This window comes from Drosophila willistoni (assembly GCF_018902025.1).
Source record: "Drosophila willistoni isolate 14030-0811.24 chromosome XR unlocalized genomic scaffold, UCI_dwil_1.1 Seg144, whole genome shotgun sequence".
NCBI lineage: Eukaryota > Metazoa > Arthropoda > Insecta > Diptera > Drosophilidae > Drosophila > Drosophila willistoni.
Window position 1 is genome coordinate 4,669,074 of NW_025814057.1, and position 13,798 is coordinate 4,682,871.

The window sequence follows — 13,798 nt, forward strand, 5'->3', positions numbered from 1 at the left end:
GAGTATAATTAGTATACTCATTCTATCTGTCTGTCTTTGCAGCTTAATTTTTTGTTTTCTTAATTTGCCAGAGCTGCAAACTGATAGCTTGTTTTCGGTTAAGAGGGATTCCTACGATCGATTCTCAGTCCTTTGGAAAGATAGTTTTTGGACTGATTTCTAGCTAGTATTAAACACCGAACTATAGCGAATGATAGGGGTACTTGGATAATGTGAATAATGATATGAATATCGTTGCCACATTCACTGGGGGTCTCAATCATTATAGTTATAGTGTTTCAAATCGAAACCGAATCAAGCATTGCTGTGTGATTGCAGCTCTGGTTATTTCCCTTGTAATTTACTTAAATTGTATTTTGCGAATGTAATTTTAATTTATTCATTAATGTATTTTCATTTGTGTGCTTTTTCTTTAACTTCATTTCATTTTTTTCATATTCATTTAGTTTTCTTTTGGTTTCGTATAACTAGATGAAAGATCGGTTTTTTATATGTGTGTGTGTGTGTTTGTGTTTATGAAATATATGAATATGGATTTACGTTTGAATAAGTTTTTCAATTACAATGCTTTTTTTCCACCCATTTCTCTCTCTGTGTGTTTGTGTGTGTGTGTGTGTGCATGTGAGTGGGTGTGTGTTTGTATTTATGTTTGTGTATAGGTTACTTTTAACTCCCTTGTATTGGTTTTTGCAATTTGTTCCATTAAATTTGTTAAATATGTACAGTTTTATGCCCATAGAGCTGCCAACTTGTTGCAGAGATAAAGAGTTGGCTGAATCGAATGAATACTAAATGAATGAGGAATGAATAAAAAAGTAAATTGTTAAATCCAATCAGCCAAATAGCCAAAAAAATAAAAATAAAAATAAAAAGTCAACTCAACTCATTTCTCATTTTTTTCGGCTATGTATTTTATATTTCGTTCTTTTTTTTTTAAATTTTTTCCATATTTTTGTTTTTTTGTTTATTATTTACACATACAATATTTCATAATTGTTTATCTTTTTCCACAAAAAAAAAAAAAAAAAAATGTATACATATGTATATGTATCTATATATATTTTTATCAATTTTGTTTGTCGTATATATATATATATATATATATATATATATATATATATATGTATATATATATATGAATATTGCATAGTTTTGCATAATTGTTGCTATTTTTTGTTTTTTTATTGTTATTTATTTAATCAATGTAAGTAATATAAGTTTATGGTGTTCTGAGTCTATTAACTATATAAAAATGGGCCGATTTTGTGGTTGATTTTATTTAAATATTTCTCCATCTTTGTCGTCTTTGTTTGCCTTTTCTATGTATTTAATTTATTTAATATTCTTGTTCTTTATTTCTCGTTTTGTTTTTTGGATTAGTTGATTTGTTGCATTTCTGTTAGGTTTTTATATTTTATTCTTTTGCAAATATCTTTTATACTAAATACATACATATTTTTAATGACTTGTGCTTAAGCGCGTAAATTATGTATAAGAAAAAAAATTTATTTATTAGTTATGTTTTGTGTGTTTTTTATGTGTTTTTTTTTTTTAATTTTTAAAAAAATTTTAATATTTTTTTTTTTTGTTTTTCGTATTTTTTTTTGTTTTGTGGTTGGAAAAAGCTTTAAATTATTTACAGGAATTTTTGTTGCAGTAATTCTTTTACTTCTTTTTGTGTTTTAAGCAAAACTTAATAATTAAGATCACTGGATGCAAAAAAAAAGGACCTTCAGATGCGAAAGAGTTTGAACAAAACGTTTTCAGAACCCATTTTTTTTTCTTATAGAGAATTGTGACTTTTCAGGAATTGAAATCCATTTAGGAAAATCCCATTCTTGCGATTTCAGGCATCTAAAAGCTGGCTGAGAGCCATTCCAAGGAGCTCTTTGACTTTGACGTTTACTAACCTGAAGTTTTGAAGCTATCTAGGATTGGTTTTTCCACTTGGTGGCTCTGTTATCCTGCCCCGTTCTTACACTTACTTACTATATATGTCCGCTTTCTGTTTATATATAGACATCTTGAATTCAAACCTCTTTTCGCTTGCGGTTCCCTTTTTTTGCCATCAACTAAAGTCTAATTTTTACAAAAATGCTTTCGCCTGAATACACGTAACGTAAATACACATATATAATAGGTATATATAAAACAGATATTATAAATTAATGGATAAAAATAAAGTACTCTTTCTTGTAACACAAAAGCACCCGTTCGCCGTTCGCCTTTCGCAGTCGACATCAGCAATCATCATCATTGTCCTTGTGTTCTCGTTTAGCCCTTGTAGAAGTGATACAATTCGATATCTGGATTGATTTTCGGTTTGATGGTGCGACCCATTGTGCCGCACGTTTTCAGTGAATATCAGTGATACCGTCGTAGACTCCCATTGTTATTGGTAGCCAAAATGACACCACCAGGACCAGGACCTCCAGATCCACCAGCATTGTGATTGTTGTTCGAAAGAGTGGCCACATTATTGTTATTAGCATTGAATGAACGTCTGCCCGTGGTATTGCCATGTATCATGGCCATACCGACACCATTGCGTAGTGGTAGAGCCGGCGGTGGTGGTGTCGGTGTGGGACTTGGTGGCATATCGTGATCCAGGGGCAGCGAGTAATGGGAATTGTTGTGTATGTAGCCGGGATCGTTCATGGCATCACAGGGCTTGGCATAGACGGCACCATTATGATTGAAATGATCCTGGGTGAGACGAATCCCGCCATGACCATTGGCAAGTGGTTGGCTATAGTGTGACAAGGTGCTCTCCTGCATGGCCCTGTGACGTGGCAAAGAGGCGGCATTTAATGGCTTGCCACCGCCATTGGCCATCAAACGCATATCCTGCTGGGAATGGTGGGTATTGCGCGTGGTTGCAGTCGACGCAGTAGTGGGCGAATGATTGTTGGTCATGTAATGGATCTGACTGAGTTGGGCAAATGCGGCATGATCGACGGGGCTGGGCACTTGTAGCTGCTGTAGGGTTGTGGGTTGTGTGGTGGCTGCGACACTCGTGCCTGTGCTAGATGACGATGTTGTGGGACCACCCCGACCCCGCAACTGAGGTGGGGGTGGTGCTTCTAGCTATAGCTCGGTCACTGGAATGGGCCGAGTGCTGCCCATGTATTGGGATTGTTGGGGATTGTAGCTTGGATAGCCCGACGATGGATGCACTCCACCGCAACCAGCGGGCGCTGGCCTCGTCATATAATCCTCATCCGAGAAAGTCTTCTGATACTCGCGTTCCTTGCGTCCCAATGCCGAATGGCCCTTCAACATTTCCCTTATGCGACGACGGCAAGTGTACAACACTAGGGCCAAAGTTGTTATCAATGCAGCGCAGACTACGACTAGAACTCCAATAATGGCCTGCTTATTAGCTGCTCCATGGCTGCAACCGATCAAGGGCTCTGAGAGTTGTGTCAATGGCAACTCCCTGAGGGTCTGAGGATAGGCGCAAATCACTGGAGCGAACTGACTACTCGAATTCTTGGTAATCAAGAGATTACGCAACCACATCAACTGGCAATCGCAAACGAAGGGATTCTCCGACAAGTCAAGGGTTTGCAACGATGTCCATGATATTAGACCCTGATCCAGTGTACTCAATTGGTTCTCCTTCAAGATGACTGTAGTCAAATGTGGCAGACTACGCAAAGCATTGGCATGCAATTCGCTCAACTGTTTGTTTTTCGCCAAGACCAACTGCTCCAGATTGGTATTCGAAGTGAAGGCATCGCTCTCGACACGACGCAAACGTTGAGCTCCAGTGATTTTCAATTGACGCAGCTCACGTAGACCCGCAAATGCACCCGTTGCAATTACCTCAAAGTCATTCTGGCCTAAACTCAATTGCTCAAGGCGTTCCAAGTGTTGTAATGCCAGAGTGGGCACTTCCGTGAGACGATTATCGGAGAGATCTATGTAACGCAAAGTTTCCAATCCCTTGAGGGCTTCTTTTGAAATGTTATGCAAACCGGCACCACGCAAATCCAAACGTGTCAAACCCTTGAGATCTTGGAATGCTCCATCACGTATGGTCATAAATGAATTTGTGCCCAAATATAACTCGGCCAGCTTTGGCAGTGCCTTGAAGGTCATCTCTGCTGGCACCGTGGTCAAGGTATTGTCATCTAGATAGAGCAAACGTAAATTGGCCAGACCATCCAGAGCATTGGGATCAATGTGACTTATGCGATTCTGGCCGAGATTCAATTCCTCCAACATCACCATGTGCGAGAAGGTGTGATACTCTAGCTCAGCTATGAGATTACCTCTTAGGTTTAACACACTACAATTGGATAGACCCAGGAAGGTCTTATTCGAAACTTGACCAATTTTATTGTTATTCAAGTGTAGCTCTTGCAGTTTCGAATGATAGGCAAATGAGCGTTCCGGTATGTTAATCATTTCGTTAAAGGATAAATCAAGAATCGTTAGCTGGGCATAGAACTGCATCGATGAATCGATGGTCTTAAGCTTATTATTCTTGATAACGAGACGCTGTATGGCCGGATTAAGGGCAATGGGCAAGACATCGAGCGTACCCTCACCGCAGTTGACCATGAGTGTGTCATCATCGCATTCGCAGCCATTTGGACAATTTGCCAGGCCATTTGCGGACACCACCAGGAGCACCATCACCATCATGGCCATGCAGAGCTGACTCAGGCCCGGCGACGACGACATGGTAATTGCCCTGGACGACGACCGTCGTCTGCTCATTATATAGGCGCTCTCTGTCCCGTCCCCTCCTCTGTCCCTGTCTGCCCTTTGCCTTCGACTCTGGCTGGTTTCCACTGTGTCTTCCTCCTCCTCTCGAACCTTGTTCGTTCGGTGGCTGTTTTGGTGTTTGTGTTTCGCTTTTTTCACTCTGCTCCTCTTTCTCCTTTTTGGTTTGTTGTATTTTTTTTATGCTTTACTTCTTCCTTCTGTTTTTTTTTTTTTTTACTTTTTGTTGGGTTAAATACGTTTTAGCCAAGTTTGCCAATGGCTTTCAAATTTAGCGTCCGACATTCGTAGAGCTCTGCAAAGAGATAGAAGAGAAAGAAAAAGGGGTAAGATGTGCGCTTTAAATTGATTTTCCATTAGAGTTCAAAATTGCTTGGCTTTTGGATTTTCATTGGATTTGGCAGCTGCAGCAATCGCATTGGTCTACTACTCCAACAACAACTACAACTACAAAAGCTTCTGCCCTCTGGGAGTTAATCGGTAGTTTTCTGTATTTTCGTCTGTATTTTCGTTTTGCTACGTTTTGTGGATTATTTTGCTTCGTCTGGTTTGCTGGTTTCGCTTTGTCCAGCAGTAAACAAATGAAGACAATTTAAATGGCCACGGCATAGACATTAGGAATTGGCATTAGCCAAAAGAATCAAAAGGGGAAATCGAAGTAACAAACAAAAAAAAAAGAAAGAAAAAAAATAAAATTGGAGTTGGCAAAATGGAAGCTAAAACAGTTGCAACACAGTTTAAGCTTTAATGGCTGAGGTTAAGTAGACTCTTTGGCGAATAGATTTGAACTTAAAGTTGCATCATTTTGGCTTAAAGTAAGCTAACACACACACACACACACACACACTCATACACATACACATGGCCTTACCCTAACCCCATTTACCCTTTCCTAACGATTTGGTTTTTGTGTGTCAACTCCAAAGTCCCCAAAGTCAAAACCTTGTCTCACACTCTTATCATTTTCCAGCTCCCCGAAGGCTCACACACAAACACACACACACAGTTGAAAGGGCAAAAAAACAAAAACAACAAAAAAAACTTAAAAAACAACTTGCACTTTGTTTGCTTTGGGGATATTTATCAGTTCAGGACAAATGGCAAACAAAACTTAATTTAGCGGCGGCAACTCTTCTCCCCCACTTTATCCTTCTCCTCCTTCCCTCTCTCTCTCTCTCTCTCTTGCTAGCTAACCCTCCCCTATGTCTGAGTGTGTGTGTGGTTGGCGGAGGTTCAAGGATGATGGCCCGAAAAAAAAAAATGGTAACCATTGGCAGATCCCAAAACTGGGACTGTAAAATAAATAAAACAAAAGCAAAAATACAAAAGGCTGTTTGTATTTCTCTTCGTTTTTTTTTTTCTGTCCTCTGTTAAATATTTTTCGACTTGGGCGTGGCTTGGCCTGGTTGTCGGAGGGGAGGGTTGAGGCCCCAAAGGCGCTATGAAAATAATCATAGATGTGGGTCATACTTCAGAGGCAGAGCCAGAAACAGAGACTGAGCGGCAAAAGGAGCCTTCCTTTGTCCTGTAACAACAAATAAAAAAATACAACAACAAAAAAAAAGAAAGGATAACTGCTGCCAGCAAACTCTTGACTCATCTCAACTCTCGTTTTTTATTATGTAAATATCGCATAAACACCCGGGAGCAACTCAGGCGCAATCATATGAAACAACGCCAAAAAAAAAAACATGAATCAACTTTCAGTTTTAAAGAGGCCGATTATTGAGTTACCCTAACCGAAGAAGGAACTACAGAAATCCTCTCAAACATATGACAATCTACCTCACTGAAGTGTAGCATATGCAAAGGGAAACGTGCCTACTTCAACAATATTTGCAACAATTTTCGGTAGCTTGCATTGGCTTAAGTAAGTAGAACTTAAGTTGGATGCATTTTGATTTGGTTCTTCAAAGATATTGCCAAGTTACCTTTTGGTCTGTCTGCTTCATAAGATGTGACTACTTTAATATACCCAATGGGCCGTATAGGGTACACAACAGCATAAACAAAGAAAAGAAGAGAGAGAGAAAGGGGGGCCGGAAAAAAAAAAACGAACGGAAAATGGCGCCCGTACAGGGACTTGTAGTGGTGGTGATGGGTAGTAGTAGTAGTCGTCGTCGTCGTTGTAGTCGTCCTCTCCATCATTATCATGCATATGCCATAAAGCAACTTGTTGAGACAGAGCAAGGAGGCGACGGCGATGGCCAACACTGACTTTTTTTCCTGGTTCTTTTGGTCTTGTTCTTTTGGCAGCGACTGACAACATTTTGTGTGAAATAAAAACAAAAGCAATGGAGTTTTTTTCCCCATTTCATATTTTATTTTTTTTCCTTTCTTTTTGGTTTGGTGGCAAAGCACAGCTGCTTAGACAGTCAGTCAACACACAGTAAATTTTTTTTTCTCTTTTGTGTTCCTTGCATATGGGTAGAAAATCAAATTTAAATTGCTAAAAATTCTGTTAAATGGCCAAAGAAACAATGCCGCTGGCATGAAAAAACAAAAAGGACCGTAACAAACTAGAAATTGGCCTTGTTTTGCCCCAAGAGTATAAACTGGGCTAAGAAAATGTCAGTTGAGCCGTTTGGGATGACCAAATGTGTTTACGCAAAAACACAAAGCTACCAAAAGGTAACACAAAACTCTATGGATAACAATACTTTGTTTAGATGACTCTTGAGCCCTATATTGCTAACAGTTTACATAATAAGACCTACAAATGATAGAAAATGCAATGGATAAAAAGGAGAGAAAGAGAAACTTAAAGTGATAGGATAAAATTTACTAAAATAGACATTAAGGTGCAATGTGAACAGAAAGAAAGAGAACTTTCCTCTTAGTGAATTTATAAAATTTAGTAAGACAGAACTCCAAAATGTCTATATGAATTTTTTTCTAGTGCATATTTGTTGTAGGAAATAGAAAAAGAATAAAATACAACAAGATCAAACATTTTCATTGTATCAGCTGATCGTTTTGGTATAATTAAGGTCAAAACAATTTGCAATTAGCTGAGTAATTTAAACAGCTTGAGTTGCATTAAATTGCAAAAAAAAAGATAAGAAACTACAGAACTATGCCGCTTTAATGTAATGCCAGTTGTCTCAATATTTAAGCGAATTCTCACAACAATTTAGCTCTCTTTCTTCTCCCTCTCTCTCTCACACACAACTTTTTGCTTTAACCAGTTTTCGAAATGAAGTTCTCTAGACAGAAATACTACTCCTACTCCTCTTTTTATAGTTGCCGTAATTTAAATTGTCACCCACACAAAATGTTTCACCTATTCTCTCCCTCACTCTCAGACTCCAAAAAGTATGCTCTAAATATTTTATAGCCACCCGCTGCTGCTGTTGCTGAGGTTTATTTTTTGTTTTTTTTTGTTCGTTGGTACGTTTTTTGTTTCAGACATTTTTATTTTGGTTTTTGTGCGGACCTCTTTTTGGTTCTTGTTGTTTCTTTTTTTTGGGGATTGCAGCTCTGCTCTGCTCTGTTGCTGAACTCATTTATTAGTTCCGCTTGTGCCCGTCCAGGAGCCGCCACCACCACCACCACCAGCACCACTGCCCACAGTTAGAGTCTCCATACTCTTTGTCCAAACCAAAACTGTGTCCATTGTTATAAATGTTTGGCTGTCAGTTGAACTCTAACTGTGACTGGACGGTCAGCCTTGCGGCCATGGCCCACAAAAAGCGACAAAAAAATAAGACAAAACAAAAAATATCAAAAGGAAAAGCTATTCGCGACGAGCCCGAATTATATATACTCTTCCTGGTCAACAGCAAAATACATACTACCAAATTGGAAAATGATCTTAGTTCATCGCCATCTCTCTGATATGATGATATGTTGAGAAGTTTCTCTCTTATTTCTAATACCCATTCACCTGTTTCCCTGGAATGTGCTGAGAACTTTGCGTTCCAACCAATTTAAGGGTATAAAAAGAAGAGAAAATAGAAACAAATAATAGAAAACTCTGGACAAAATAGAAAAAAACAAAAAATTAAAATAAAGGCAAACTCTTTTTTTTATTGTATCTGTCTGGTTCCGTCTTCTGTCTTTGTCTCTCTCTCTCTCTCTCTCTCTCTTTGCACCAGTCCGGATTTCGGTTGCTTTAGTTTCGCTTTGGCTATGACTTCCGCCTACACTTGCCTTCCCTGCATGCCCCCCACCCGCTTTTAACCCCCATTTTACACTTATTGGTTTTCTCATTTTTGAAAATTTGCCAAAACAACAAAAAAAAAAAAATAACCATAGAAAATAGAAGAAAATAGAAACTTTTTTTTGCCTGTATTTTATTTTTTGTGTAAGGGAAATTGCAAAATAAATGCCTTGTTTCTGGTTTAATAGGAAGCAGGCAAGACCAAAGAAAAAATAAAAGTGAAAAGAAGGTTGTGGGAGCGTTTAAATTGTTGAGTACAGTTGTGCTGATATCTATATACGTATATATATATATATTTGATGATGTTACAGAACCGACGCCTTTGATATTTTGAAAAGTTCCCTTTTAGGCTCGAGTTAGGCTCCAATTTCCACTCTAGTTCGTCAGCAATAAACTTCAACTTTTGCTTGTTTTCATATTTCAAAGTGACGCCAGCCAATATCCGCAACCAGCTCGTCTAACCCACTCACTTGTACAACCTACCCCTGGCAGGCACCAACCATTCACTCAGTCACCCACCCATTCACCAACACACACACACACACACACACACACACACCACCCCTTATGTTATTTATATGACAATTTCGCTTGAGCGCGCGTTAAAATATCGCTGACAATATTTTATGCTCAATGCCTTGGCTCATGTTTTGCCAACGAATTTGCTACACCCCTCCTTTTCGCACACTTCCCCCCTCCCACCTACATCCCTAAGGGGAGACAGAGCTGCTTCCTATGCATATACAATCTATCCAGCTATGATAAACTTGGCAAATTTATCCTGCTTTGTGCCATACGTCTTTTGGCACAGTTTTTCCTTCTTGCTAGAATGCGATACGTAAGTGGCGGATTGTTTTGCTCCAGTGCGGGATGGTGGGAGGAGGTAGAGAGGTTGGCATTAGTACAACAACTATTTGCACAGTTTACAGTTTCAAGTTTTTGTTTCTTCTCTTTTCTCTTAGTCCAAATATTTGAGACAAAACAAGAAAGAAAGAAGCTCACGCACGCTCCATCCAAAAAAAAAAAAGAAACAGGCAACCCATACCAATCACCCAATCACCCAACCACCCACAAGGAGAAGGCTGTGTGTGTGTCAGTGAAAGTCGGCAACTGCGGCCACAATCATACAATACAGTCAGTTAGTCAGTCGTCTGTGAAATAGAAAAGCGAAACAATGTCTGCCAGTGTTGGAGGGGCGTGGATCTTGGGGGCACAGTGAAGTGGCCGCCAGGGGCTCTTCTACAATTGCAATGAGACGCCGCCCGTTGCCGTTGCTCCCACCCTCAACGCAATCATTGGAAGTCATCCCAGTCGTCGTCGTCGTCGTCGTCGACGTCGTCACACATGTTACTTCAATTTTCAGTAATGGTAATCGGCAAAAGTTTCTCGGTCTGGTAGCGTTCATTCGTTCGTTTGTTCGTTTTGCCCAAGCAATTGAATTGGATTTGAATTTAGATTTTTGGGGGAAATTGAACTGGTTTTCTTTAACGATAGGGATATGTTTGTTTGTCTATTTGTTTGTTTGTTTATGCACCACACTTGCAAGCAACATGACTATGATTGTAATCAGTGTACAAATTATGGAAAGTTGAGTATACAGTATGAGCCATAAGGCCAAAGGCAAGAGGCAAGAGGATATTAAAATTTTTGAATTGAAATTGAAATCAAGACCTACTTTTTCTTTTCCTTTTAAGTCCATATACCCAAAAAGTAGGTTAAAGAAACAAGTTTCGTTAGTTAAATAACATTCAAATGTAAAAGGGTCCATTAAATTGGCAAAATATTACACGTTCAGATGTCAGAAACTTCAATAGTATATCTATACAAAGAAAAGTTTTCAAATATGTAATACATTATTTTGTTTCTCATTGTCTTATTCTCATATACTCTCACTCTTTCTCACTATGCCTTTGGAAAAATGAGAGGAGGAGACATTAAGTGCTCTGATCTAAGAGATTTTTAGAATTTTTATATCGTTTATGTGTCCATCTCATTTTACTGTCGCGTTTTCGTTACATCGAAATTCAAATTACAAGGATTTTAAAGAAGTTTTTAATTCAAAAATGGGCTTGTTCATGTGATGAAAAGAAGTCTCCATTTCTTTCCAAACAAAAGTTTATTAGAACCTTTTCTTGCATCTAATAACATGTAAGAATAACTAGATGCAGCAATGAAATTAACTAAACTGGTTTTCAGTTTAATCAAGGAGAGATATCTAAGCCATATATATATACATACATGTATATATGTGTTCAGACGGTATATCTTTACCTTAGCTATGCGTCCTTTGTTTGCCTTGTCTCAACATTTGTAGTTATATAGTATTTTTTTGTTTTTATAACCATAGAATTTATGTCTCAACTCTAAGCCAAGTTTTGCACTATCTCGCCTTATTTTTAAAGCCCTCTACACTAAACGTTCCCTCTCGAAAATCTCTTCATGGTGAAGCACAAAGTTTATGTTCGACATGCTGTTACGACGCCATATGCGCGTTTATCAAAGCTAAAATCCACCTTTTTCACCCGTCCCCCGCGCCAACCATCCACTTCGACCCCTCATCATACAGTTTGCCACACTCTAACTGAAAGAAAAATAAAGTAGAGCCAGAGCTAGTTTTCCGTTTGCCATATAAATTTGTTTAAGTCATATAGCAAGGATCAATAGCTTGGATTTATTGTCTGCCACACATAACTTTGGCTTGGCTTTAAAGTTTTCACTATGAGACAGAGCGAGAAAAAAAACAAGCCAGAGAAAGAGAGCGAGCGAGAGAGAGCCAAGGCAAGGTCGATGGGCAAAACTTTTTTACCTACTTTTTCCTTGTCGCCGTTTTTATGGGCATGGGGCCAACCCGAAAAAAAAAAACGAAAAACCAAAAAAATTATGGCAAAAACGGCGACGTCGTCTAGCCCATTCCAAGAAACTCGACTACGTCGTCGGCTTGCGGTCGTTTATATGTAAAATATTTGGTTTACTTTATGACTGCTTTGGGTATTACTCTTTACTTTCTTGCCATGCCATGCTATGCCACGCCATGCCATGCCAATTCGCCAAACGCCGAGCTCTCTGCTAGCCAAAAACTTTTTGGCTGGCAAAAAAAAATACGTTCTAACATGCTAGAAGAGAGAAAACCTAAAAAGACGGTGCTACGAATTATGCCATAAAAGGCATCGAAGTCGTCGCCGTCGTCGTCGTCGTTGGCGGCGTGGTTGTCGTAGTTCCAACTTTGCCAAATTCTTGGTTCATCGTCGTCGTCGTCGGCGTCTTGGTCGTCGCCTAGTCTCAATGTTCAAGGGACACATAAAATACTTTCATGTTGTTATTGTTCATGTTATGGTGTGAGAGATTACCGTTGAGGGAGTTTAGCTTTATAAAAGGAAAGTAGAGACCAACAAATGAGCTAGCTCTAAGGGAGGGCTCTTTAAGTGGTGAATTTTCAGTGAAAGTGAACTGCACTAAGAGTTAAGAATACTCGAAAATCTTTGGAAACTTCTTGTAGACTTGACTCAAACTTTTAACAAACAAATGCTCGCTGCCAACATACACGTTAGGACTTTCGTTTCTATTTCGTGCAAGTCCAAACCTTACCTAACCTTACCTTACCTTATCTAGCATTATCTAAATTTTCAAAATGATCCCAAAATTCAAATGAATTGCTTCAAGTACAAAAAACTTTTTCACCCATTGTTGAGCTTAGCAAATTAAATGGCCATTTCAGAGCCAAACGATTTTTTTTCTTCCTTGTGCAAGAAGGAAAAAAAACTTTTTGCCAAGTTTTGCCATCATTTCTGTGGCCTTATCGACAAAAGTCAGCAAACAGATCGGATTTGTATTTAAATTAAGCACTAAATAGTACAGCAAAGCTAAGGGCGAGGCCAATGGGCAATAGAAGGAAAGGTAAATGAAATGGAGCCAACTTAAAAGCGCGTAAAGGATTTACCCCAAACACAAAAAAAAAAAAAGGAAAGAAGAAAAGTGGTGTAGGACTTAAAGGCCTTACGACATTTTGCTGACAGGCATTAGAAATGGTGTCGGCGGAGTCGGTTGTCGGTTGTCCGTTGTCGGCAGACGACAACGATATTCCCTTCCCCCAGTTTACGTTTTGCAATTTTGTTGCTGACTCCAGCAGCAAGTGCAATGCAGCAACAAGCCGATGGTGGCGCTTTTGGGACAATACCTGCGACTAAGTAGCATCAGCCAAAACCATCGTTGACCACGTTGCTACCGAACCGTCGAGCGAGCGGGCTACCAAGCATAGAAGGCGGTGACCATAAATCTTTTGGAAAATCGCGACCGGGCGCAAAGTGCACCACAAAATGGTGAAAATTGCACGGCAAAAGGAAATAACAAGTAGCGTCAGCAGGGAAAACTACTGAATGCAAGGAGAGCATACAAAAATAGAGTGAGAGACAAGAATCTAACCGGGGACCGGAGCTTACATTGTAGTAGTCGTGAAGCTTTACGGTATGGACACAGACAGGGCAAAAGATAGAGTAAACGAGAGAGACACACAGAGAGAAGCGGATACGGGGACCAGAGGACCGGGACTGGAGTTTTTGGGTTAGGTTCTTGGCGTTGGCGTTGCGTAAATTTAGTGCGCTTGAAATTTAGTTGCACAGTTGCGGTGATTTAGTTGGCCATGCCAACAGTGGGGCAGGTGGACAGGTGGGCAGAAAGATCTGCTGCTGCTGCTGCTGCTGGAGGTCACCAAAGTAAACAATAAAGTAAGTGGACCAAAGGTAGCAACAACAATGAAACAAAAGAAAAGTTTTCCGCCCTTCCTACCCTTCTTGGCTATTAAATAAAATTGAAAAATATGCTGCTCTCTAGGGTTATTTACGTTGCGGATAATAAACTCGCTCTTCGGTCGCTTATTTTGCGCCAAAATTATTAAATGAAGACTTT

At 39.4% G+C, this 13,798-nt stretch overlaps 1 protein-coding gene and 1 non-coding gene across 2 annotated transcripts in view; both read right to left on the reverse strand.

Annotated features, from left to right (window-relative positions):
* Nucleotides 1–1,589: 1,589 nt before the first annotated feature.
* On the reverse strand, nt 1,590–4,898 carry LOC124459663 (leucine-rich repeat neuronal protein 3). Its single transcript, XM_047012234.1, is given in 1 exon segment — nt 1,590–4,898. A coding segment is annotated over 1 exon segment (2,364 nt). The 5' UTR covers nt 4,729–4,898; the 3' UTR covers nt 1,590–2,364.
* Nucleotides 4,899–4,913: 15 nt separating this feature from the next.
* LOC6639139 overlaps nt 4,914–13,798 on the reverse strand; it is a 61,983-nt gene continuing 53,098 nt past the window's right edge. The window contains exon 5 of the transcript XR_006954747.1: nt 4,914–5,029. This is a non-coding gene — a transcript (uncharacterized LOC6639139). The remainder of the gene's footprint in view (nt 5,030–13,798) is intronic.